This window comes from Thamnophis sirtalis, unplaced genomic scaffold (assembly GCF_051295495.1).
Source record: "Thamnophis sirtalis isolate CommonGarterSnake01/CBP01778 unplaced genomic scaffold, rThaSir2_p1.2 scaffold_1, whole genome shotgun sequence".
NCBI lineage: Eukaryota > Metazoa > Chordata > Lepidosauria > Squamata > Natricidae > Thamnophis > Thamnophis sirtalis.
Window position 1 is genome coordinate 137,173,733 of NW_028261381.1, and position 24,465 is coordinate 137,198,197.

The 24,465-nt window shown below is 37.7% G+C and overlaps 1 protein-coding gene across 3 annotated transcripts in view; it reads right to left on the reverse strand.

The window, feature by feature from the left end:
* Positions 1-24,095, reverse strand: part of BTBD7 (BTB domain containing 7) — an 87,752-nt gene extending 63,657 nt beyond the window's left edge. For all 3 annotated transcript variants that reach the window (XR_015698058.1, XM_087725773.1, XM_087725762.1), the window contains exons 1-2: positions 23,952-24,095; positions 1,313-1,500 (exon numbers count right to left, since the gene is read on the reverse strand). Coding sequence is in view for 2 of the 3 variants with exons in the window: in XM_087725773.1 (XP_087581899.1) it covers positions 1,313-1,394 (82 nt within the window). In the remaining variant the exon portion in view is untranslated. The remainder of the gene's footprint in view (positions 1-1,312; positions 1,501-23,951) is intronic.
* Between the last annotated feature and the right edge of the window lie 370 nt (positions 24,096-24,465).

The following is a 24,465-nucleotide window of genomic DNA, read 5'->3' on the forward strand; positions in this document are numbered from 1 at the left end:
TCAATATAAACGTTAAATCTTTTTGCTAATCTAGTCATGGAGTCGAGTTAGTTCGTTACAATCCAAGTGAAAATGTAAATGAAATTCAACAGATAGGTAGAAAAAATAATTAATATATTAAAAAAAGGTTTTATAGCAATAGCAATAGCAATAGCAGTAGACTTATATACCGCTTCATAGGCCTTTCAGGCCTCTCTAAGCGGTTTACAGAGAGTCAGCATATTGCCCCCAACAATCTGGGTCCTCATTTTACCCACCTCGGAAGGATGGAAGGCTGAGTCAACCCTGAGCCGGTGAGATTTGAACCGCTGACCTGCTGATCTAGCAGTAGCCTGCAGTGCTGCATTTAACCACTGCGCCACCTTGGCTCTTTACTATATTTACTATAAATGAGTATATAAACATACAGCATTACAAACATATTTTACTTTTTAAATCCTTTTTGTTGTTTAGCTTCAATACCTTAGCAAGGCCAATAAACCTATATATTCCAAAAGATCCATTTTGTTAAACATTTTAAACCTTGATCACAAAATCGTAGCATGATTAAGACAGAAGATGTTAAGATATTCCAAAGAAAGTGAACAAAGGGACCACAGAACGTAACATTGCAAAATACAGGTATTAAAATAATTGAGGTTTCAATGGAACCTTGACAAGGCTTAGAGTTAATTAATGCTTAAGATTTATCTCCAGCAATCTTGCCATTAGATCTGCTGACTTCACAAAATTACATTACATTAAAAATGTACTTATATCAAGCTTTTACTGCTAGCATAGCCTCAAAAAATAGACTTCTAACATCATTCTGAATTTGAAATCAACATTCAAACCCATAGAAGCAAAAATTCCAATGGTTAAATGTCACTCCATCTGCTCCAGTTTGTCTTTTTATGGCAACAGAGAAATTTTAAAAAGCCTTGCGAGACTTAGCTCTGAAATTCTGAACATTTTTAATGTTACAGTTTTCTGAGCCAATAATATTTTGAAAGCTGCCCCTTAGAGAAGTTCAAGACTTATCTATTTCTAAAGTATGCATTCTTTTTCACATTGTTTCTTGATATAGGGAAACATGTGTTTGGGTACTTTCACGTTTAACCAAATGATTATCCATTTCCTCTCATCTGTTCATAAATATCCTTTGCAAGGATCAGAACTCACAGTATTATGATAGATTTAGCACATGAACTGCTGCTTAATATACATTAAATCAAGACTGCCTTTGAGTTAGACATGATACCCTATGATTACAGACAACATATGGCCTGGATATGCAATGTAAAAAAATAAAATGGAGAAAAGTAATACCTACCTATGAATGTCTGTTGTGCCTGAGAATTTCCCCCTACCCTTGGGGAACATGAATGAGGATAGTTTGAAGCATTAGCACCCATCTTCTTTAGTCACTTGAGCACTCCACTTCTTGGCTCATCAGCGCACAATTCCATAACCCATGATAGAACTTAAGACATAGTTCAAGTAGGAGCTTGTTCCCCATTTCTGAAAAATTGTAAACATAATATTACTATCTTTCCAATTGGTTACATGAACACTATAATGATTTAGGTAATCATATACTATTTGTAATGAGTTTTCTTATTGATGCAGCTATAAGTGAACACATTTTACCATAACAATGAAGTTAATGCATAATCTAATCATTTTTAAAAATTAAGTTGCATCAAGACCTATTTGGACAAATAAACTAAAGTTTTTTCCTATAAAGGTTCATGAGATAGAAAATCCTAATATCTAGAGTTTACGAATACATAAAAAGGTGCTAATTTAAATGTGCATACTCTACAAACAGTGTAGACAGAAGCCATTGACAATAATATAACATACAATAGCTACAATATGTAACCTTCAAAATGTATGAGCACATTATAAAGGCAGGCAGAAAAACAAACACAAAAAATAAGAGACAAAACAAAAAGCTTTCAGCAAAGATTGAGTGGGTAATACAGCTAAAAGTTCATTATATAATGTGCAAATTTATGTATGGGGCACTTAAATATAATTTACATATACTGTATATGGGCAATATTGGGTAACCTTCTCTTACCAGCAATGAAACATGGATTTGTGCGAGATGCCAAATGTTTCCTGACTATAGAAAAACTTAATTTAAAGTCATTAAATTGGACAGATTCTAGTAAAACATTTTTTTAGCACTGGTGCTGTTACACTGTCATAGTTAATTGGCTATTATTACAAGAAATTCTAATTAAAGTTTGTGTTAAGTTCCTTTTTGAATTGAAGAAGATTTGATATTTCTCAGAAATAAAACAAAAAGGGAACAGGGTTTTATTGTTCAGTTCTACAAAGCAGCTGGATAAAAGCTATTATAAGATTAAAGAGAGACAGTTTGGTCTTGTGGTTAAGGCACCAGGCAGAAAATAGGAAATTGTGAGTTCTTGCCCTATGAAACATATATATTTTTGCATGCAAAAAACCATACAGTTAGGGTACTATATAAACCCAAAGACCTTAACATACTTTAAAATAAAAGGCTACTTTAAAATTAACAAATGGGATGAAATACAATTTCACATAAGAACTGTCACACATATCACCAAATCATGTTTTATTTTTTGTACAAATCATGAGTTTACAATTGCTCAAACTTCTAGAGGTTATGTATTTGTTCGATTGTATTGTTTCCAATGTGCCTCCACAATCAAGAAATCTTCAATATCCATTATATTTGGCTCAGAGTACACATATTCTTGAAAACACAAGTTAATAATCTATTTCTCTCTCCCTCTCTCTCCCTCTCTCTCTCTCATGTTTAGCTATAGGTTCCCAAGCATAGAGTTGACAATGTGCTAGGGTGTTGTTGTTTTTTTTTACCTAAAACTCCTAAAATCAAGGGAGATACCATGTGTGTACTTGACACAATGAGTTTCTCCAGTGAATGGAAATTTAAGATTTTTAAAAAGTTGTGCTAACCCCCATCTAGTTTTTAATCAACCTTGGCTTGTGGCAATTTCATGTAGGTTTGTTGTTTTCAGGTTTTTGGTGTTTTTTGGTGGACATCCATTACCTAATTTTAATTTTTTTCAGTGACTGAACTTTTTGCAGTGGGATTTCCTCATATTCTATGCATACTTATCTAGAAGTAAGACCCAGATTCTGCACCTTTCAAGGTATATGAAGAATTGTTCAGAATAATTAAGGAAAACATATCTGTAATATTTTTTTAAAAAATGCATTTCTCTACTAAATTGCCTTCAGCTTGAGATTCTAAATGCCCTTTTCAGGATACAATTTATCACACATCACATGTAAAATAATCAAATGTGTATAGCCATCAGAAACGAGATGCCTACAGCCATTATAAAATTCAATAGAAAAATTTCATGAGTTGTTTTTTTTTAATGTAAAACCAAAATCCAAAAATCTAAAATATTTCTCTAGTCCTGACGTTCAAAATTTATGATCTTTGATTCCTGGAACAGAACTATAAACCAATCTCTAATGTTTTTCCATTGTTTCTTAAGACTGTGGTTTTGCTTTGTTAAGGAACTGAAAAATGATAACTCTTCTTAAATAAATGCCATCTTCAGGATAAATGCACGTTATTGCAGTCTACAATGCATGAATGGATTTTCCCAAATTAAAATCAAATTTGAAACATGATTTTTCTTTTAAAAAAGCAAAGTCAGTTCCTAGCACAAATATCTCAATTTGAGAGAATTCCTACCACTTCTGACAATTTTACAAAGTTTCAAAAAAACTGGCAATAATGTGAGGCATTTAGGCTTACAGTCAACTCTTTAATTCAATAAAAGCTATGTGTGCAAACTGGGCCTTGGGTAATAGTCCCTTTTGCAAGCAAGTTTCCTCTCAACACCAACATTTTCTTATAATATTCCACTGATATTTCAAAAAGATTAAATGATAAGGTACACTACAAAAATGCTTATTATACAGTCAAGTATTTTATATTTTCTTTTTCCAACCATAGGTATTCTCTCAAAGTACTGAAGTAACCTAAACTATAGAGGACATTTTTAATACATGCTATAGTAGTATGAGTCAAAAAGGGGGAGGGGGGAATCCTACTCCATAAATTAAGAGCACAGCAGAGTAGCTTCCCGTGAAGAATGGTAAACTGATATTCCCTGGTTAGTGGGAGAGATTACAGCCCAAAAGGTAGCTGGATGCTGGATGTGGACCACCAAAAATCTCTCTGGAGAAAGAAGAGATCTTGAGATTGCCATATATATTCTGGACAGCTGTTTTTGCTATGAATAGAGGGCAGAAACAGATGTTTTTGCAGTCTCTTGGAAACAGGAATCATGGGATTGTACTGAGCTCAAAGATGATAATCTACCTTTTATGGATTTAAGATTTAACCAAACTTCACAATTACCTTACTTTGGAGTTTATTTTGTTTAAAACTTTTTGTTAAATATTAAAAATCTTCAGAACCACAAGTTGCTTATATTACTGGGTGAGTCTTCCTTTAATCAGGTAAACAAAAAATCATGAGTCTAAAATTTTGCAAGAAAAAAAATGGGGGGGGGAATATGTGACAAAAGGATGATTAGTGTTGATTTTAGAAAATGTTAAATGGATTAAGAGTTGCAGATTTGGGAAAGGAGGAGCCTACGTCGCTACGAAATGGTCATCTGATCTCGATACTCTGAGATTGCCGCCAATACTTTTTTTGCTGGGTGGTCCAATTGGACCTAAACCATCCAGTAGAGACGGTAAACAGGAAGACTACGTTCTGCTGATCATAGGGACATTGCGAAGTCCCTGATTGATGCAGGAAAAGGTCTCTCAGCTGGAGTTAAAAGCTCAGCCCCCAAGCTGATGAAGTAGGGATGGCTCCAAAATGGAAGGAAATGGAAGAGAAAGTGTTTACAGCTGGTGAGGAATTTTTACCAATTTTAAAAAAGCCTGCCTATAAAAAACTTAAAGCTAATTTAAATCTAAGAATAAAAGAAATAAGCGGCGGAATTAAGCTTTGGATGGTTTTGGTCAGTGTGTTATCTTAATTTTTAAACGTTATTTTCATGGATTGAATTTATGCAAACCGTTTGAAATAATGGCTTATTTCCAAAACAGAGAGAAACTGTCAGCTTGCAAGAGATAATATTTGCAATACAGAAATTATCAAATAGATTTGAGAAAATGTTTGAAAAATTAGAGCACCTAACAGAAAAATATGATGAAAAGGATGGAGATGTTTATCAAATGGGAAAAATAGAGGGTAGAGTCCCAAGCTATAAAAAGAAAAATGACTACAAAGAAATCAAATTTGCTGACATCTATGGTGAATGGTTTCTGTCTGGAAATGGAAAAAGTGTAATATGGAAAGGGGAACCAGATGGATGGGAACCATACCCTACATGGTAAGACACAGAAGAAGAAAAAATAAAAGAACTTATGGGTTTAAAGGGAAAAATTGTATTAGTAACACCATCGATAACAACACTGACAATTAAAGACAAGCTGATTAAGGAAAAAGAAGAAGAGCATTGAAATTACATGAGAGAATCAATAAACAAGGAGTTGCAAAGAAGAGTCCATACAAACTTGATTAAGGAAACAATTAGAGGACTGATGTCACAAATGGCAGAAGACATGAGACTGTTTCACTACTGGAAAGATACAGGCTGATAGATGAAAGTGTTTAATCTAAAACTAGTTGGACTTAGTGAAATTTAGTGACAATAGATATGGTTAAATAAACAATTGAAAATGATAATAATGTATACATATGTACTGGTATAACAAGTAGTAATTGGAGATGAATATTGAATGGTACCTATGAAAGGAAGATGAGAAATGGTTTGGTTACATATAAAGATTAATAAAAAAGAACTAAATTATGATAATGGGTATAATCAAATAAAGGAGAGATAATGATAACAATGTATATATAGGTATGGGTACAACATGGGGAAATTGGATGTAAATTGTAAACAGTGATTGGGAAAGGAAGATTAGAAACCTTTGTTCCTTTGGAACGAGCTCCCCGTGGAGATTCGTACCCTCTCCACCGTCCAAGCCTTCCGCATAGCCTTGAAGAACTGGCTCGCCCGTCAGGCCTGGGGATAAGGATAGTTACCCCTCCCGAATGATGAATGTATGTTGCCTACTATTTTATTATATGTCTTCTATCTTGATGTTTGTGTTCCCCCCTTCCCAGTTTTATGTGAGCCGCCCTGAGTCCCCTCAGGGAAAAGGGCGGCCTACAAATTCTAATAAAACTACAAAACTACAAACTTACTGAATGTTATTGATGTTTAGCTAGAATAGGCCATAAGGAATAGTGTTATTGGGATACTAGAAATAGCAAATGAGATGCCAGTATGTGGTAATGTCTTGAGTTTTGGTATGTTTTATAATGAAGGACACTTAAACAATTATAGTCAAATGAAAATGGGGGTAGGATGATGGTAATATGTACAAATATATTTGATTTAAAATACTAGAATTAATATGAATCATGGGTGACTGTGAAAGAAATGCACGAATTTTTTTTGTAACCAACTGATACACTTTCTACAGTATGTAAAGAAAGAGGATTTTTTATGTTGTGTCTGTTTTGAAAAATAAAAAAACTTTTAATAAAAAAAGAGTTGCAGATTTGGACTTAGTTAAAAAAGAACTTTGAAGTTAATTAAAATAATCTTTTCCATGGGAAGTTCATGTTTATATTTAGAAACAAATGATAAGACAACTTTGAAAGTTGAACACTAGAGGGCACTAAAAGGAAATTACCATAATGTGTAAATGGCTACTCTAAGCGAATTATATGATGAATGGACCAGAAAATGCAATCATAAAGTTACATGCTATTAAAGAATTAAAAGATGTTATTGAAGAGAAACAAATTCTATTGAAGTGATAGGACTGAAATTGATTTTAATTGGAATTTAAAATAGTAGTCGATAAGAAAGAAATACAAGTAGCAGATTTAGAAATGAAACTGATTTAATACAAATGATATACAAACATTAAACCAAAAGAGTGATGTGGATAACTTTTCTATGTTGGATTTATAAAAAGAACTTGTTGAAGCTTTGTGAGAAGAGACAATCAGAATATGTGGATAATTTTCTTCTACTGGAATTACAAATGATCCTTCTTAAAGTTGCCAATGGTTCTGAGAAAAGAAACAAAGAGAGTATGAGAAAGCAGATATTAGGACTTTGTTTGAGGAAACTAAAGATTGTTGGGACAAAGAAGAAAGAGTACAAAATTGGTTTGATCAAGATTAACACAAGTGGGTTGCTATTTTTGGGAATGTTTAATGGATTCTTTTAATGGATTTAGTAAATATAATTTACAAATAGTTATGTTATTATTTCTGACAATAAGATGAAAGGGGGTAGGTTTCTTCTTTCTGTCAAAAAAGAACTATCAAGGAAAAAAACCCATAGTCCTGCCAACATGGGCAGGGCAAGGTACTGAATAGTAACAGGATGCAAACCTCACACTCGTCAGCATTAATGTTATCCAGTCGGTTAATGAAATTTATGAAAGAAAACAACCTCCGAACAAACAACAGTCAGACAAATTTGCATCTCAGAAAAAAGTATTTAAAGACCTGTGTTCTGACAGACGAGCACAACTCAAAACGCACTGACAATGTCTCCTCGAATGGTAATGAAACATATGCAACCAAATTGCCAAGCTCGGAGTTCAAACCAACAGCCAACAAGCAACCTAGCTCAGAGAATATCAAGGACTCCACAGATGAAACTAGATTTTTAAAAAAAATAGTCTAACTTTTTTGGGAAAGAAGGGAAACTCTCAAGAATAAATCAGGTACATAGATATTCCTCTGGAAGACAGATAACTTCTCAGTAACCAGTTCCTTTCCTTCCTTCCATCCCTCCCTCCCTCATCTCACTCTGTGTAACATTTGAATAGATTAAACAATGAACCCCAAAATAAATCTGCCTGCTTATATCTACTTATAGTTGGAATATTATTGTGCTCTGGTATCCACTTTTTAATTCTGAACAATAAGGATAAAAGAAGTATGCAAATTACTTATAAGAGAGATGTGAAGAGAAAGGTAAAATATGTTGATTATTGTATGCTGAAAGATTGTGCTAGAAATTCATGTTAACGCAACCAATATTACTGCAACTTGTTGGCAAGACCAACTAAATAATTTTTATAACTTTGTTCTAATTACATGCATGACTGCATTATTTTATCAAGTTTCCATGTCTAAATAACATTATCTGCCTCAAGTATAAAGTATCATTAAATTCTGGTATAGAATACTAAATCCATGGAAAAGGAACATTTTACCATCCACCTATGGTTTCCTCATATTAATAATTTGATGTCATTTGCAAACTTGCCTAAATAATTGCTCAAATTTTAAATCATTTTTAGATATTAAAAACCATAAGTGCCAATAGAGATGCCCAGGGACAGTTTACTCAACTAAGTTCATTTTCTGAATGCCATGTCTCTCTCCTTCATAGTAAAAGGGACTACAAAAAAGGCCTGTTAAATGTCATTTTCAAAAGGAATGATTTTTTTTCCTTTAAAAATCTCAAACTGTTACTAACATATTTTGTGTACAAAACACATTTTGCACAGCAAGACACATAACTTGTAACAGTAACATCAAGCCTAGATCTTCCAAAATTCATTCTTCAAAAACGTTTGTTGCTGTTCTCAATTATACTTTTTTTCATTAAAATAGAAGTGAGTAACTTTTTAATTGCCAGAGGCTACACTTAACATTTTTTTTGGGGGGGGGGGGGGAGAGATAAACCACAGCGTAAAAGAGAAACAGTGGATGTGAGGGAATGAAAAAGTTATATTTCAACAAAAACATTTCTGCTTTAATCTTCATTTTAATACATTAAACCAATTAATAAAGGAAAACTATACACTAGCAGTATTAACAATATATCGTCTTAAAATTAATAATACTATAATGATGCTAATTAAAAGTAAAAGGAAATGCTGCAAAAGATTGTAAATGCTAAAAAAAGGTAACTAAAATATATGCATCTTTAATAAAACAATTAATCTAGAGTCTCACAGGTAGTCCTCACTTAATGATGATAATTGGAATTAGTGGGCAGTTAAGTGCAATGTCACTTAATGTGACCGCATCACTTAACGACAGCTATCCAGGCAGCCCCACTGCCATCATTAAGTCTGGATCGCAGATCATTAAGTAAGAATCTCAGATTATAACAACTTGCAATTTTCCCACTGGCTTCCACAAGGTCAGTAGGGAAGCTGCTGGGAAATCACAAGTCCTGGGTAGCTCACAAACAGATTGATGTGTAGGTGAGTATTATGGAGTGGGCATGGGTGCTGTTGCAAGTGTTTGCAGGCTGGAGAAGGGGTTGATGCTGGTCAGGGGAAAGGGTTCTATGGCCCAAGCATTGCTGGGATCTAGGACTGCATAATGGGAACCTCTTAGGAGAAAAAGCAGTGGGATCAATTTGCAACCTTCCCTGGGGGCTTCCCCATTGATTTTGCTTGTGGGAAGCTGGCAGGGAAGATTTCAAATAGAGCTCATGTAACACTGTAATTGTTGTAAGTGCAAGCTGGTTGCTAAGTACCCAAATCGTAATCAAGGGTATCGAGATGGCCAGAGCTTGAAGACTGGTCATAAATAACACTTGTTCAGCATAGTTGCAACTTCAGATAGATGCTGAATTTGTGGTTGTTAACCAAACACTATCTATCTTTACAATCCCTACTGACTTCAGCCTCACATGTGGCAACAGGACATGTTCCAACCAAATGGTCTAATTCCTGAATTACATTTCATTAGCAAGACAATCAATCCTTATAAAACATTCCACGAGATGCCAATGTACATTAAGCTTTTTTGTTGTTACAATGAATTTTTTTTTCAAATAAAAAAAATGAATAAATCTTTGTGGCGTAACATTGGTTTTCCTTGTCAAAGTGTTCAAGTTAATTTTTCCAAAGGAAGTGTGAATGATTAACAACAATTTCATCAATATCCTTTAACTATTTTTTTTTTAAAAAGGTTACTGACTTATGTGGTATAGTTAATTCTACCCAAGGTTCCAATCACTGTAGACCACGGCTTCAAACTCACATCATCTCGACGTCATCATGTGACATGGTTTAGGTTTAGGTTTTATTTGACTTGTATGCCGCCCTATTCCCGAAAGACTCAGGGCGGCTAACAATCAGAAGGGGAGGGGGTACAAAAATAAAAATAGAAAACAGAAATTTAAAATACAACAACAGTCATAACCTCGAAGGGGGCTGGATAATTCAACAGCCCCAGGCCTGCCGGAACAGCCAGGTCTTAGTTGCTTTGCGGAAGGCCGGAAGGGTGGTAAGGGTCCGGATCTCAACGGGGAGATCGTTCCAGAGGGCCGGAGCAGCCACAGAGGAGGCCCTCCCCTGGGGAGTCACCAGCCGACATTGGCTGGCAGATGGAATTCGGAGGAGGCCTAGTCTGTGGGATCTAATAGGTCTTTGGGAGGTGACTGGCAGGAGGCGGTCTCTCAAGTAACCAGGTCCGATACCATATAGGGCTTTAAAAGTAACGACTAGCACCTTGAAACGTGTCCGGAGACCAATGGGCAGCCAGTGCAGCTCACAGAGGATAGGTGTAACGTGGGTGTACCGAGGTGCACCCACAATCGCTCGCGCTGTTGGAACTATTGGGACATATTGGGACTATTCCCCCCCTTTGCTAAACCGGGCTTGGGCAACCTGTGGCGCCTCTGGCCCACAGGCCACGGGTTTAACAGCCCTGCTTTAGATCTTCAGAAGCAGTGAATCTGCCAATTTTGTTTTTGTTTTCTTCTGTTTCCTGTTTAAAATGAAAGAAACTACCATGGCCGAAGGATGCTCCAAGGGCTGTTAAAGGCCACATGTTGCTCTGGGATTAGAGTTACTTAAGTTCCTTTAAAGGAATTTCTCATGGATTATCTTGATGTACACACACTGCTGCTGGAGAGAAGAGATTAAAATTATTATTTTTCTTACTGCTCTTCTCATTAAAATGGCTCTAAGTGGAAAATGTTATCTTCTAACCCAGTGTTTTTCAACCACTGTGCCGCGGCACACTAGTGTGCCGTGACATAGTGTAAGGTGTGCCGTGGGAAAATTACTTTATATATAGTCAGTATAGGCACAGAGTTAAATTTTTTTAACATTTTCTAATGGTGGTGTGCCTCGTGATTTTTTTCATGAAAAAAGTGTGCCTTTGCACAAAAAAGGTTGAAAAACACTGTTCTAACCAAAGCAGTGAGTGATGAACTGCCAAAAGCTCACATTTGTCTTAGTCCTTTCTCCATACAAAAAACACAGCCCACTCTTACTTAGTGAAATTTAAAGCATCTTTTTTTTAAAAAAATTTTTAAACTTTTTGTTCTCTATATACAATTATAGGTATACATTCACATGATTATTATTCTTTCCTTTATATATATTCATGGTTCTTATACATTTGTCATTCCATTTATAGAATTATACTATTCCATTTGGGTTTTGTTTACCATCCCTCGCCTGTTTTGACATCACCTTCTTCTCCCTTTCTTTCTCCACCCCTCCCTTCTCTACTTTCTATCTTCCTCCTTTCTCTTCCTTCTTCCCTTATCTCTCCCCTCCTCCTCTCTTTCTCTTCCCCCTCTTACCCTCTCTCCTTCTCCCTTCCATCTTCCTTCCCTCCTCTTCTTCTCCTCTCTTCTTTTCTCTCCCTCCCTTCTGTACATTCTTCTTTCCTCCTCTCCTTTCCCTTCCTTCTACCCTTTCCTCTCCCCTCCTTCTCTCTACCTCTTCCCCTTCCTACCCTCTTTCCTTCTCTACCTCTCCCTCCCATCTTCTTCTCTTTGCCTCTCTCTTCCTTCCCTCCTTTTCCTCTCATTTCCTCTTCTCCTTTTTTATTGCTGCAGGTGTCTCTTCTAGCTCTTAATTTATATTTTCTTGGGGTGGTATTTTCACAAACCCAAAAATCATTGAATATCATTTCTTGTTCCTTTTCCTTCTCTCTCTCTCTTTTTAAAAAAAGAATATTTTTCTTTTTTGGACAAACATAGACAGACAACACATAACACATAGAACTTTCTTCAATCACGTACAGCATGTCGTTTGGTTTCAAAGTTTTTGTGCATCATTTCCATAGTCCTCACTTTCAATTTGTACATAAAATCACAAATTATCAATCTGATATATATGTATATGTATATGTATTATCATTATATCATCAATCCAGTATATTTATAAAAAGTTATTATAACTATTAAACATGCATTTGACTATAAATTGTTTTTACATTCTTTTGTATGAAATATTCTAAATTTGAAGTAAAACTATAAAATGGCATTCCATTAAATCCTCCTAAAATCAACATTACATCTTTATAACATATTCTAAATAAAAATTGGTTATATTTAATAACAAAAACTTTTAAACTTCCACTCATAGTCCTCATTTGCAGTTTGTATAAAATTTCATGTCTTCAAACTAGTGTATATATATGTATATGTATATGTATATGTATATGTGTGTGTGTGTGTGTGTGTGTGTGTGTGTGTGTGTATGTATGTATGTATGTATGTATGTGTGTGTATATATATATATATATATATATATATATATATATATATATATATATATATATATATATATATATATATATATACACACATATATATATATGCGCATTGTTATCATTATTACTTTTATGTGGCTATAACTATTCTCCCACCATTTTATACACGATACTCTAAATTTAACTAAGTTTGACTTATTTTTTATTATAAAATTTTATTACATCAACTTGTGTCTTTCCAAAAGTAGTGCAATTTTATACCTCATGCCATTTGTAGAATTAATATTCTGGTTGTTTTCTTGGTAGGTCTTATATGGATTTCTCTTTGCAACTTGTTGCTCATTGAATATTTTATGAACACTCAAAACCCTCCATCTGATCCTTCCATCAACTTATCTTTGGTTATCACCAATAATTCTGTCAAGATTTCTCTCCTTACTTCCATCAAATTTTCTCTCATTTCTTCTTCTGTACTTTGAGGTATGATATATAGTTCCAGTCCATCTGTCTCCCCTTTCCATAGTCCACTCTTGCTATTTCCAACCAAGCTCAGTTTACTGTCAGTATCAACAATTTTCTTATCTCTTTGCTCCTTTTTGTTTCAATTTTTAGAACTCTTTCCTCAACTTTCTCCATTTGATAAATGTCCTCATTTTTTCCGTCTCTTTTTGCTGATCCTCTTTCTACATTGTCCCTGAGATCAGCAGGACGTGCTCTTCTCTGTAACCGTCTCTATGGGATGGTTTAGGTCCAAAAAGGACCTTCCGGTGACAGAAATATCGACTTGGAGCTCCAAGATAGCACATCGTATCATCGCAACGTCAGCTCTCTCCCCCGAAATTTAAAGCAAATTAATATAGTTAAATGCATTCACACATTTGCCCTTCTTTCTTTCTCCCCTTATCTCAAAATGAGGATTAAGTTTGAGAATTAGGGAAGTGCTTTTGCTTTTGTTTCTTTATTTTAAATTATATCATACAACAACTATAAGAAGAAATTAAGAAGGGACAGGCTATTCTTATCTTAATATGGCACCTTATTGAAGTACCAACAGCAATCTATTTATTTTAAAGTAATGATGACAAAAACCTAATAAATACGGTGTTTTTGCTAACGTATTGCCTCGCTTCTCTCAATAGGAGTGCATCTTATTAATTCAGATCCTGTCATTTCGAGAAATAATTCTTAGTACAAATTAACAGCTTTGTACACAAATAAGGAGCAGACAAAGGAAGAAACCTAACAGATGAGATCTGTAGCGACATCAAGGACTTCCAGTTTATTAACTAAGCATGGCAAATTATGATCAAGCATCACACAGTTCTGCAAAGATCTGACAGAACTGCTTTAGAAGCACACAGCCGTGAGACTAGATTGTTTTGACAAACACATCTCATTCTGTCCGTATTTTCTTTAGTGATTTTAAAGTAAGAAAACCAACTGTTTCCTTTTTTGCAGGGTCAATTCTTAAAAACTAGAAACAGATGAAGACACTAATACAGTTAGGAAAGATTAGTATTTAGGTATGTTCAGTGCGCTATTTATTTATTCAATTGAAGTCATACAACTGCCAATTTTAAGTACACAATCATTAAAACAGAATAAAAACAACATATCATCTACTGTAACTAAATCCCACCTTATTTAGCCCGAGAGGCTGTGACTGTTGCCCCCCACCCAAAAAAATGATCTGGGGATATTCTAAAATCGGATTGCATTTCTTGCTCAAGGGTAATGTGCAATCTGGGGGGGGGGGGGGGAACCTTCTTAGACTGAGACCTCTTGCTTGATGAGCAGGTGATAGACTTGGCCAGAAGGCCTTAGTACATCTTTATCTGGGCCATCCTTTTCTGGCTTGCAGGTAGTCCTCAATTTACAACCACAATTGGGCCTCAAATGTCTGAGGCTAAGCAAGACAGTTGTTTGGTGAATTACGCCCATTTTACGACCTTTTAATCATGGTTGTTAAGTGAATACTATAGTCGTTAAGTGTACCATGCACATATTAAGTAAATTTGGCCTCCCGCATTGACTCTGCTTGCTGGATGCCCTCTTGGAAGGTAACAAATGACCCTGGGGCAGTGTAACTGTTAAACATACAGTTGCCAAGTGCCTGAATCTCAACTAGCTGGTCAAGGGCATGCTGCAATGGGTGAAAACCATTCATACGTAACTTTTTCAGTGCTCTTGTAACTTCAAATGGTCACTAATGAATGGTTGTAACTCAAGGACTCCCTGTAATTGTGTTGCATTTTATTTTTGTTATATTGTGAACTATCCAGAGTCATTTGGAGTCAGGCAGCCCTCAAATCCAATAAATTAAATTAAATTAGAACACCCTCAAAAAGTGGCTTTCTAAAAACAGTGGCAAGAGATTACCTACTTTCACGCATAACATTTAACAGACATAACATATCATGAGAATTGAATGATAAGGGAAGAGGAAAATAGCAAATTCTTATCCTATCTGAGATTGCCTTATTTTATATTATACTGATCACTGATGCATGCATGCCCATATCCACACATCGCTGCCATCACTGGCACTTTTAGAAAGCATGGACGTATTTTATATTTTCCTCTTGAGATGTATTTCCTCTCCTAACACCAAAGGGCCATCCAATATCCCTTCTCTTGGACATGAGGAATATATTCTGATATCATTTCAGAAGGTAGAAAGTGACCTTGCGAAATAGCTACCGGTAGTGTGGATTTTTAGAACTGGGTAGAAATGCCACTTCTGCTTCAATTTATTTCTCAACCTCTCCTCAACTACAAATACTTCTTGCCAGCTATGACAGTCTGGAGCTCATACAACTGGCATGGCAGTTCACATTCTGTCAACATGCAGCAAACATTTTCCCAGAAAGCTCAGGTGCTACTGCAGAAAAAAAACCTCCAATGCATTTGCCACTGCTTTCTGCAGCTTCGGCGCTGACTGCTGCAGTGACTTGGCCATAATTGTGCCTTGCCCTTGGCTTATTCAGGCTTCAGATGAAATGCCCTCAGATATTTTAAAGATGGAGGTCAGAAAAAGTATATCAAAATATTCTTACAGTGCCTTTGGGCTGCAACCAGCACCAATTACTATTGACAGAAGAAAAACAGAACATGCTTGGAGGCAGAGCGCTGATTCCAAAAATCAGCAGATACCAGAATCAGTTCAAGGACCCTTGCAGATATATTATATTATGAGGATAGGGATTATTCGGAAGGTGATAATTTCCTATCAGATGGATAACTGCCCGTTTGTTAGAAAGCATCATACAACATTTGACATCCATGTGCAATGTGACAAAATTGTTGGGCATTTAGTCTTTAATTGGATACTAATTTTCATGGTTCTATTGTACTTCTTAAATCTTAAGTAATACACTCTTAAAACAGTGTTTTTGAATCTTGGCAATTTTCCCCAGCATCTTGGCTGGGGAATTATTGGAGTTGAAGTCCACATATCTTACAACTGCCAAGGCTGAAAAACTGTGGTCTAAAGATCAGCTGCTAAGGGACTAGAAGTGGAAGAAAGCTTCTGCCTTCTTGTTCATAACACATCAGATTGGCCACTAGGTGACACAAAATACCGGGCTAAAATATGGGCTTTGGCCTCATCTAGTATGGTTCTTGTTACACTTTACATTCCAACAGACAAAGACATAAGACTTGATGCTTACAATAGGCAGCCTTACCCACCCCCAGAGGCCGAAAACAGTCCATTTGCTTTGGACCGGAAGGCTCGTTTTGCACTCTCCAAAAAGCTCCAGAGGCTTTCTAGGAGCCTGAGGAGGGTGAAAATGGCCTTTGGCTTGTTTTCTGACTTCCAGGTTGCCTGTTGGGCCGTTTTTCTCCCTACGGAGCCTTTAGAGACATCTCTGAAGCTTCCAGAGCCTGAAAACAGCTGGGAATCAGCTGGCATGTGTGCTCTGGAGCTGACAGGGCAACGCCTCGCGTGCCCTCAGAAATGATTCCGCGTGCCACAGGTGCCATAGGTTCGTCATTATGGAAGTAGAACATAAATAATGGTTGGATTGACTGGATTGAATGGTTGGAAAGTTTGCTACAACAATCCACATAACTAGAAGGTAATTAGAAATTGAATCCAAAGAACGCACCAGAACACTTGTCACAAGCAAGGAATAGGAACTAAGAAACCAACATTTCAATGATGTCTGCCTACAGGTCAAATTCACTGTAAATAATTAAAAATGAGTAGTGTAATTTATTACCAGAAACATAGAAGCAGATTGTTGTAATATATTTGAAAGAAGAAAACTAAATGTACAAGTTGCACATAAGTATACAATTTGTGGCACAACAGATGACAGCAAAATCTCTGATTAGGAACACTGGAATGTAGAATTCACTATCTGCATTAAATTCTCTGTGATTAAGAAAGAATAGATATGAAGAATGAAGACACAACGTAACTGCAACTTCTGATATGAACATTTTTATTAAATCTAAATGCTGATTTTTGAACAGTTGATTAATTTCCAGGAAGCTAAGAGGAAGTAAAGGTATACCAGATCATTCTTGGTAGAAAGCTATACAATAATTACAACTCTTAATGTTGTCATTCAGTTTGCATGTCCAAATTTAAATATTTTACAGGTAGTCCTCAATTTATGACCACAATTGGAGCCAAAATTTCCATTGCTAAGCAGGGCAGCTGTTAAGTGAGTTGTGCCCAATTTTACAACCTTTTCTGCCATGGTTGTTAAGTGAATCACATGGTTGTTAAACAAATCCAGCATCTCCCATTACTTGTCAGAAGCCCGCTGGGAAGTTGCAAAATAGCGTTCATATGAACCCAGGTTATTGCAAAGTGACATAAATACATGCCAGTTGCCAAGCATCCAAATTTTAATCACATAACTGTAGGGATGCTACAATGGTTGTAAAGTGTGAGGACATGATCTTAAAAGCACCCTATAGCTACCCTAAACTTACAACACAATTAGGATCCCAATTTTGTTTATAAGTCATTCTGGTAGCAAGTCGAGGCATTTTTCTACCATTTTTCCTGTGGTTAAGTCTGAATCACATGATAGAATAGAATAGAATAGAATAGAATAGAATAACGGAGTTGGAAGGGACCTTGGAGGTCTTCTAGTACAGTGGTCCCCAACCTTTTTATCGCCGCGGACCAGTCAGCCTTTGATAATTTTACCGTGGCCCGCTGAGCGCGCGCAGGGGTGGGGGGGCGTTGTTCGCGACGACACATTGATTGTTTATATATCACGTGCGTACCAGCGCGGGGCTCTCTTCCCTGGAGCTTTTGCGCATGGCCCAGGAGCTTTTGCGCACGGCCCAGGAGCCTTTGCGCTGCAGCGATCATGTCCCCCGGCTGCTGCAGCGATCATGGCCCCCGGCCGCTGCAGCGATCATGGCCCCCGGCTGCTGCGCGGCCCGGTGCCAGGTACTCCACGGCCCGGCACCGGTCCGCGGACCGGGGGTTGGGGACCACTGTTCTAGTACAACCCCCTGCTCAGGCAGGAAACCCCACACCACTTCAGACAAATGGTTATCCAACATCTTCTTTAAAACTTCCAGTGTTGGAACATTCATCACTTCTGGAGGCAAGTTGTTCCACTGATTAATTGTTCTAACTATCAGGAAATTGCTTCTTAGTTCTAAGTTGCTTCTCTCTTTGACCAGTTTCCCACCCATTGCTTCTTGTCCTTGATTGTTAAAGGAATCATATGGATGTTAAGTGAATCCATTCTCCCGAATGGGTGACTTTTGCCAGAAACCAGGAAAAAAACAACCCAAAATGGGGCGGGGGGGGGGAGAGGTTGCAAATTTTGGTCATGTGACTGTTGGATGCGGCAACCTGTCATTAATGTGTGAGTCGGTTGTCAGAAGCCTGAAATGTGGTCATCTGATTGCAGGAAGGGGGAATGCATGACATTTTATGGGCCATAATTACCCTTTCTGAAGCTGTTGTAACTTCCTGTCTTCTCAGTCATCCAGGTCATGACTGTCATAACTTCAAACAGCATTTAACCACTCTACTGGGCAGCATAATCATAAATAAAGTTAACTCGGGCTATTAACTGCTGTCTGACTAAATATTATGTTCACTTCTCCACACTGATTTTCAAGGAAACTAGACAGGCTCCAGATCTGACAACACCATACTACAGCATGCTTGTACATGTGTTCTGAGATCACTTGTGAAAACAAGTCTTATATTCCATGTGTCACTATCAACCTTTAAAATCAACCAGCAACAAATGGTATGTCTAATTGCAACACTGGAATGGTATCCTATATATGAGGTAATTAATTGAAATTAATTCCCCCCATCAAAGCCTAGATTGTTCCAATTACAGTAGAAAAGAAAGAATGCTGGAATAAAATAAAATATATTGACCTAAAGCATAACTTAAACCAATGTAATAACTTACCTGAAGGATAGTCTGTTCACATTTTCTCATTAACAATGAAACTTCAGATTCAATTCTCACATTATAATTTTGGATATTTATCTATTTTATTATTTGTGTCCTGCCTTTTTTTTTTTTACAAATAACTCACGGGGGAAAATATATCCACTTCCTATTTTCCTCACAACAACCATCCTGGGAGACAGTGACTGACCTAAACTCACCATCCTGGCTTTCATTGCACTGCACACAAGCAAAGAATCTGGTAAATAGGCAACATGCAATTTTTAATATAAACAGTTAAAGGAATTACTATAAATATCCTATACCTTTTGTAGGGAATCAATGTTATAAACTGCTTCAACGTGTCTATTGCAAAATTGTCACCTCATGAGGCATCCTTTCTTCAAATTAATTTATGTCACACTATGAAAATTCCCATTCAACTGTTCTGGAAGGATGCAAGTGTGAATCACCAAAAAATATCTTTCACTGTTACACTGACAGAAAACTCTATTGGATCAAAGAATATCATATCAGCAGGGTCAACAGTACAGCTGTTTTCTGAACTTTATTTTGACTACGTAAAGTTATATATATGAGAACTATCACCTAATAGTTGTACTGTTAGGAATTGCATTCTGTATAAACAAATTGAGAACCACCTCTCCACTCAGCTCAGGGACATCAGCATTTCATTCAGGTATCAGAATTGCTATTCAAAGCCAGCGTGTAGCTTATTATCATTCCTTGAGCTTGCTGGGCCAACAACAGATAACTTGTAGCTTACCTACTCTAACATTAAAATCCTAGGAGGAAAAAAGTATTTAAAATAAATTTCTAATCTACAGAATTGTAAACAAAATCTAAATATAGGATGGTGTGAATTATTCACACAAAATCTTCTAATGCAATTTACTAACTACTAACATTCTTCCTGCAGGATGCATTATTCAATATTGCAATGGAGTAACAAAGTTATATGGCATCATTTCTCTATACCACCATAATGCATTTCATCTCCACTTGATGCAGGTGAATGATTGGCAATCACATTCTATGACAACTAGTTTCATATTTTAAGCTTCAGAAAATCCAGACTTTGCAGTAGGAATGCCAACTGACATGAGTACAGGTGCAGATTAATAGAGTTGGAAGGACCTTGTAGGTCATCTAGTCCAACCACCTGCCCAAATAGACCCTACCATTTCTGACAGATGGCAGTCCAGTCTCTTCTTGAAAGCTTCCAGTGATGAAGTTCCCACAACATCTGAAGACAAGCTGTTCAATTCCCAAGGTTGTGTAATTCTTTAAATCTCATTTCATTGTTCTCTTTCCTAGTTTCCTATGAGTAGAAACACAGCCTACACCTATGATGGCAAACCTATGGCACGTGTACCAGAGGTGGCATGCAGAACCATATCTGCTGGCACACCCGCCATCACCCCAGGTCAGATCTCCATGGCGTTTCTTTTGTGAGGTTCTGTTTCCCTACAAACGATGAAACAGAAGCTCACAAAATAAAAACATCTTACCTCTTGCTGCGCTGCAGGTGTTGAGATGACCCATCTCCTGCCAGCCAGCTGGTCTTAGGATCTCTGCTGCGCATGTGCACATGTCCACGCATGTGCACCCATGCCCGTGCATGTTTACACATGGACGTGTCCACGCGCATACCTTTCCGTTTCGGCATGCACCCGCGCAGTTTGGGCACACAGTGTCTAAAAGGTTCGCCATCACTGGCCTACACCAGTGTTTTTCAACCACTGTGCCGCAGCACACTAGTGTGCCGTGACATAGTGTAAGGTGTGCCGTGGGAAAAACACTTTATATATAGTCAATATAGGCACAGAGTTAATTTTTTTAAACATTTTCTAATGGTGGTGTGCCTCGTGATTTTTTTCATGAAAAAAGTGTGCCTTTGCACAAAAAAGGTTGAAAAACACTGGCCTACACTATGCCACTTAGGATTTTTTATAATCTCTAAATATTAATATGTTATTCTACTCTGAGCCATGGTTGCAACCATTGGCATCCAAATGGGGCTGTTAAGTTATGAAATATATTGTAACATCACAACACAAAACCATGACTTATATACTGAACTTGTGCCTGACATCAGGATTCAAGTACAAAAGTACAGGTTTTGTATCAAAGGTTTTGTCTTTTAAAATAATGGGTTTTAAGTGAACGCCTCTTAATTATTTTTATTCTTGGTTGTACCTTTTTAATTGCTGTTAGCCACATAGGGTCCCAATGGTGAGACAGGTTGCTACATAAACTGAATTGAATAAATTAGTGTAGCCTAGACAATTCTAATTGTAATATTCAGGAAAAAAACCAGACCAAAACCACAGCAGAATTAAGAAGTATTAAGAAGTGGGGGAAAGAAGCCCTTAATCACCTTAATTGTTTAATATCATTTCTGAACTAAGTGCAGGTTTTAAATGTTTTAAGACACATAGAATGTCTTCTGGCATTATTTCTCTTCAATGTGGAGTCCTCTACCTATTATAAACTTCATGGTACCAAATTCCACTCTAAGAAATATTAACTATACTTTAATAAACAAGAACTAGAATGTGAAAACAATTATTAGATATATGAACACTTTCCTTGTATTGAATGGATCATTACTATTTACGTATAAGCAACAGGATTAATATTTGCAGAAAATATCTTCAGATAATAACTTCTATATTATTTCAAGTTTTAATATAAAAAGCTCTTAAAGTACATATGTAATACAGAGGGAATTGCTATCAGTAAAAGAATATTTGAAATTGGTACAAATAACTCACATGCAAGTTTTTGATAAAAAAAACTACAGGACAAAATTTGTTAATTGGTTACAGTATGTGACAATGAAAAATTCTACGTATTATAGTGTCCACTGTTAGACAAAATTAATATAGAAAAAAATAGGTTGCATCAAAAATCTAGTTCAAGAAATGAGCTCTTTCATTACTATTCTATTCCAAATGTCTATTATCCCCAGCATTCATGTGTGCAACTCCTCTGGAAACTCAAGTCTACTTATCTACATTACTTTTCAAGGAGAATCTGACAGTTTGTGGACAATAAGAAACGTTAGCCCTTAACACTGCTTTAAGAAAAAAAATGTAACCAAATAGCAAAAGGAATAGCTTACCTTAAAACAAATATGGAACTAATTCACAGATATCTATATTTGTCAATAGGAAAGTACCTGCAGAATACTGGAGACACAGATTACATTGTATCCTACACACAAAGTTAGCTGACCCATGGCAAAAAACTGGAATGTTGATTCCAAAACTAGAAATGCAAGTATCTTCAGTTGGGGAATTCAGAAAAGCAATATGTGACAAAACAAGAAACAATCTCCCTTTGTATATTTGTATATCTAACCACAGCAAGTGGCTAGATATACATTTCCAGATGTAGGATTTAGTGGTTCCTTTCAAGCAAGTAGATTATTGATTTAACCCGTCTTAACTTTTAATCAGTGATGCTAACGACTGCTAGTAATTCTAAACCTGACAATTTATACATTAAAGACAGCATAGTACACACACTTTTCAGTAATTTTCAAAGATGCTGAAGCTACTTTACCAATTCTGTTCTATTATTTCCATTTTGTTAATACCTCTGTAAATCTTGCCAGGAAAACCTCAGGACTATTCCTGACAGTCACTAGGGACTGAAGGGACCCCTCCCCACGTACACATACACCGAACACCAGTGGGCCTCCAAAGAAAAAGAATAGCCATGCCATATCCAAGACTAGTTAGAACAGCTTTTATTGTACTACAGACAGGAAAAAAAGCTATACAGATTCACCAGGAAAACCACACTTAAATTTGCCAGATTCATTCCAAGGTAAAAAGTACAGCATGCAATGATTCATCCTTAACAACCTCTGCAGGGATCAGCAGAAACTATAATTTACAAATAGAAAACCGGGCATCTGAGTCAAGTCCACTAGAACACAAAAACCAGCACAGGGGCTGGAGTGAGCTTGGATGCACTTGCTCAATACACAAATCATACTATACACCTTTTATGGGACTCGATGTTACTCTTGGCTTATTTAGCCAGCAGGGGCAGCACAGACAGACTTAAAACACAATTTTCCGGACAATTACTTGAAAGCAAGTCCCACATAAGTGTACCCAGGATTTAGGTTCTGGTCAAACAGGCCAAGGAATCCTGATCATTGGATCCCCACTGCTGATTCAGTTTTCAGGACTCTTTATAAATCACAACCTGTCCGAGAGGATTTCGTCTGCTTCTGTTCAGCAGCACTTCGGCGTCAATCGGAAGGATGTGTAAAGTTCTTGCGCAAGCACAAATTTCAAAGCCTTGAATCAAGGCTCGCATTCAGACATTGTAAATAAGCAAGGTACCATAAAAGGTAGGAGGGAGAGGCGCAGGGGGAAAAAGGAGAAGGTGCGGTGCACACAGCAAACCAGCTCACAATAGCCAAGAGCCGAGTATCTTTGCTGCAAAGTAGAGAACGGGGAACTAGACGGGAGCGCAAGCGAAGAATGCGAAAAAAGGAGGGGGAGGCAAGGACGAGCTTTGGGACACACGCGTGTATGTCACCCACCAAGAAGGGGGAAGAGGAGATAAAGGCTGCTGGACGTCTCTTTGCAAGAGGGACAAGAGGCTGCCAGAAGTAAACCATCGAGGGTTTAAAAGAAGGGCTAAAGTAGAGAAGTCCCCAAAACAAGGCAACCCGGGGCTTAGGGGAGCCCTAGAGTGGGGTCCCCGCCTGCCCGTGGCCCCAGAGCTTTTGTTTGGGTTTCCAGCCAAGAGAACAACTCCAAGCAACCCAAACGCCTCGGAGATTGAAGAGCGCTCGGGCCGGGAGCCACAGCGACTGATGGGAGGCGAAGGTGGCCGCTGAACAGAGTTGGATCGCGCGGTTCCAAAGGGGCCGGGGACGGTGTGGGGCAGCGGAGGGGGGGATGTCATCGCCCCCCAGATGCCTCCCCTCCTTCAGCCCTTCTTATGCTTCCGAGCTTCCCACTCACCGCGCGAGTCTTTCACGGCCGCCCGGAGCCTCCTCCGCTCCCGACTTGGGCTCTCGACCCCGGTCCGGCTCAGCAGCTCCCGCTGCCTCCTCCGCCGTCTGCCCCAGCCGCCTTCGCGGCCGCCATTTTCCTCCACCGCTCCGGCCAGACTTCTCGGGAGGGCGGGGGGAGGGGAGGGGAGGAGGAGCAAGCGCGGAGCCTGCGCGGCAGCCCCTGTGACACGTGGTCTGCTCGGGAGGGGCGGCCGTCGGGCTGCGCAGAACAAAAACTTGCTGGGGGGACGTTGAGTCGGTCGGTCGGTGGGCCGGCCGGCTGTCAGATCCTCAACCTGGTTGCAGTTTCTCCGGGGAAATTGAATCGGCCAGTGCGTTTCGTGACGCCTTTCTGAGATGTTGTTGTGTTCATGTCCTGATCCTGGGCGCGTATATAGGAGGAAGAGACGACCTTGCGGACGTTTCTCCTAGTTGCAATTGTGTAGTGTGCTCCTTACTCGGGGACCGAACTTTTGAGTAAC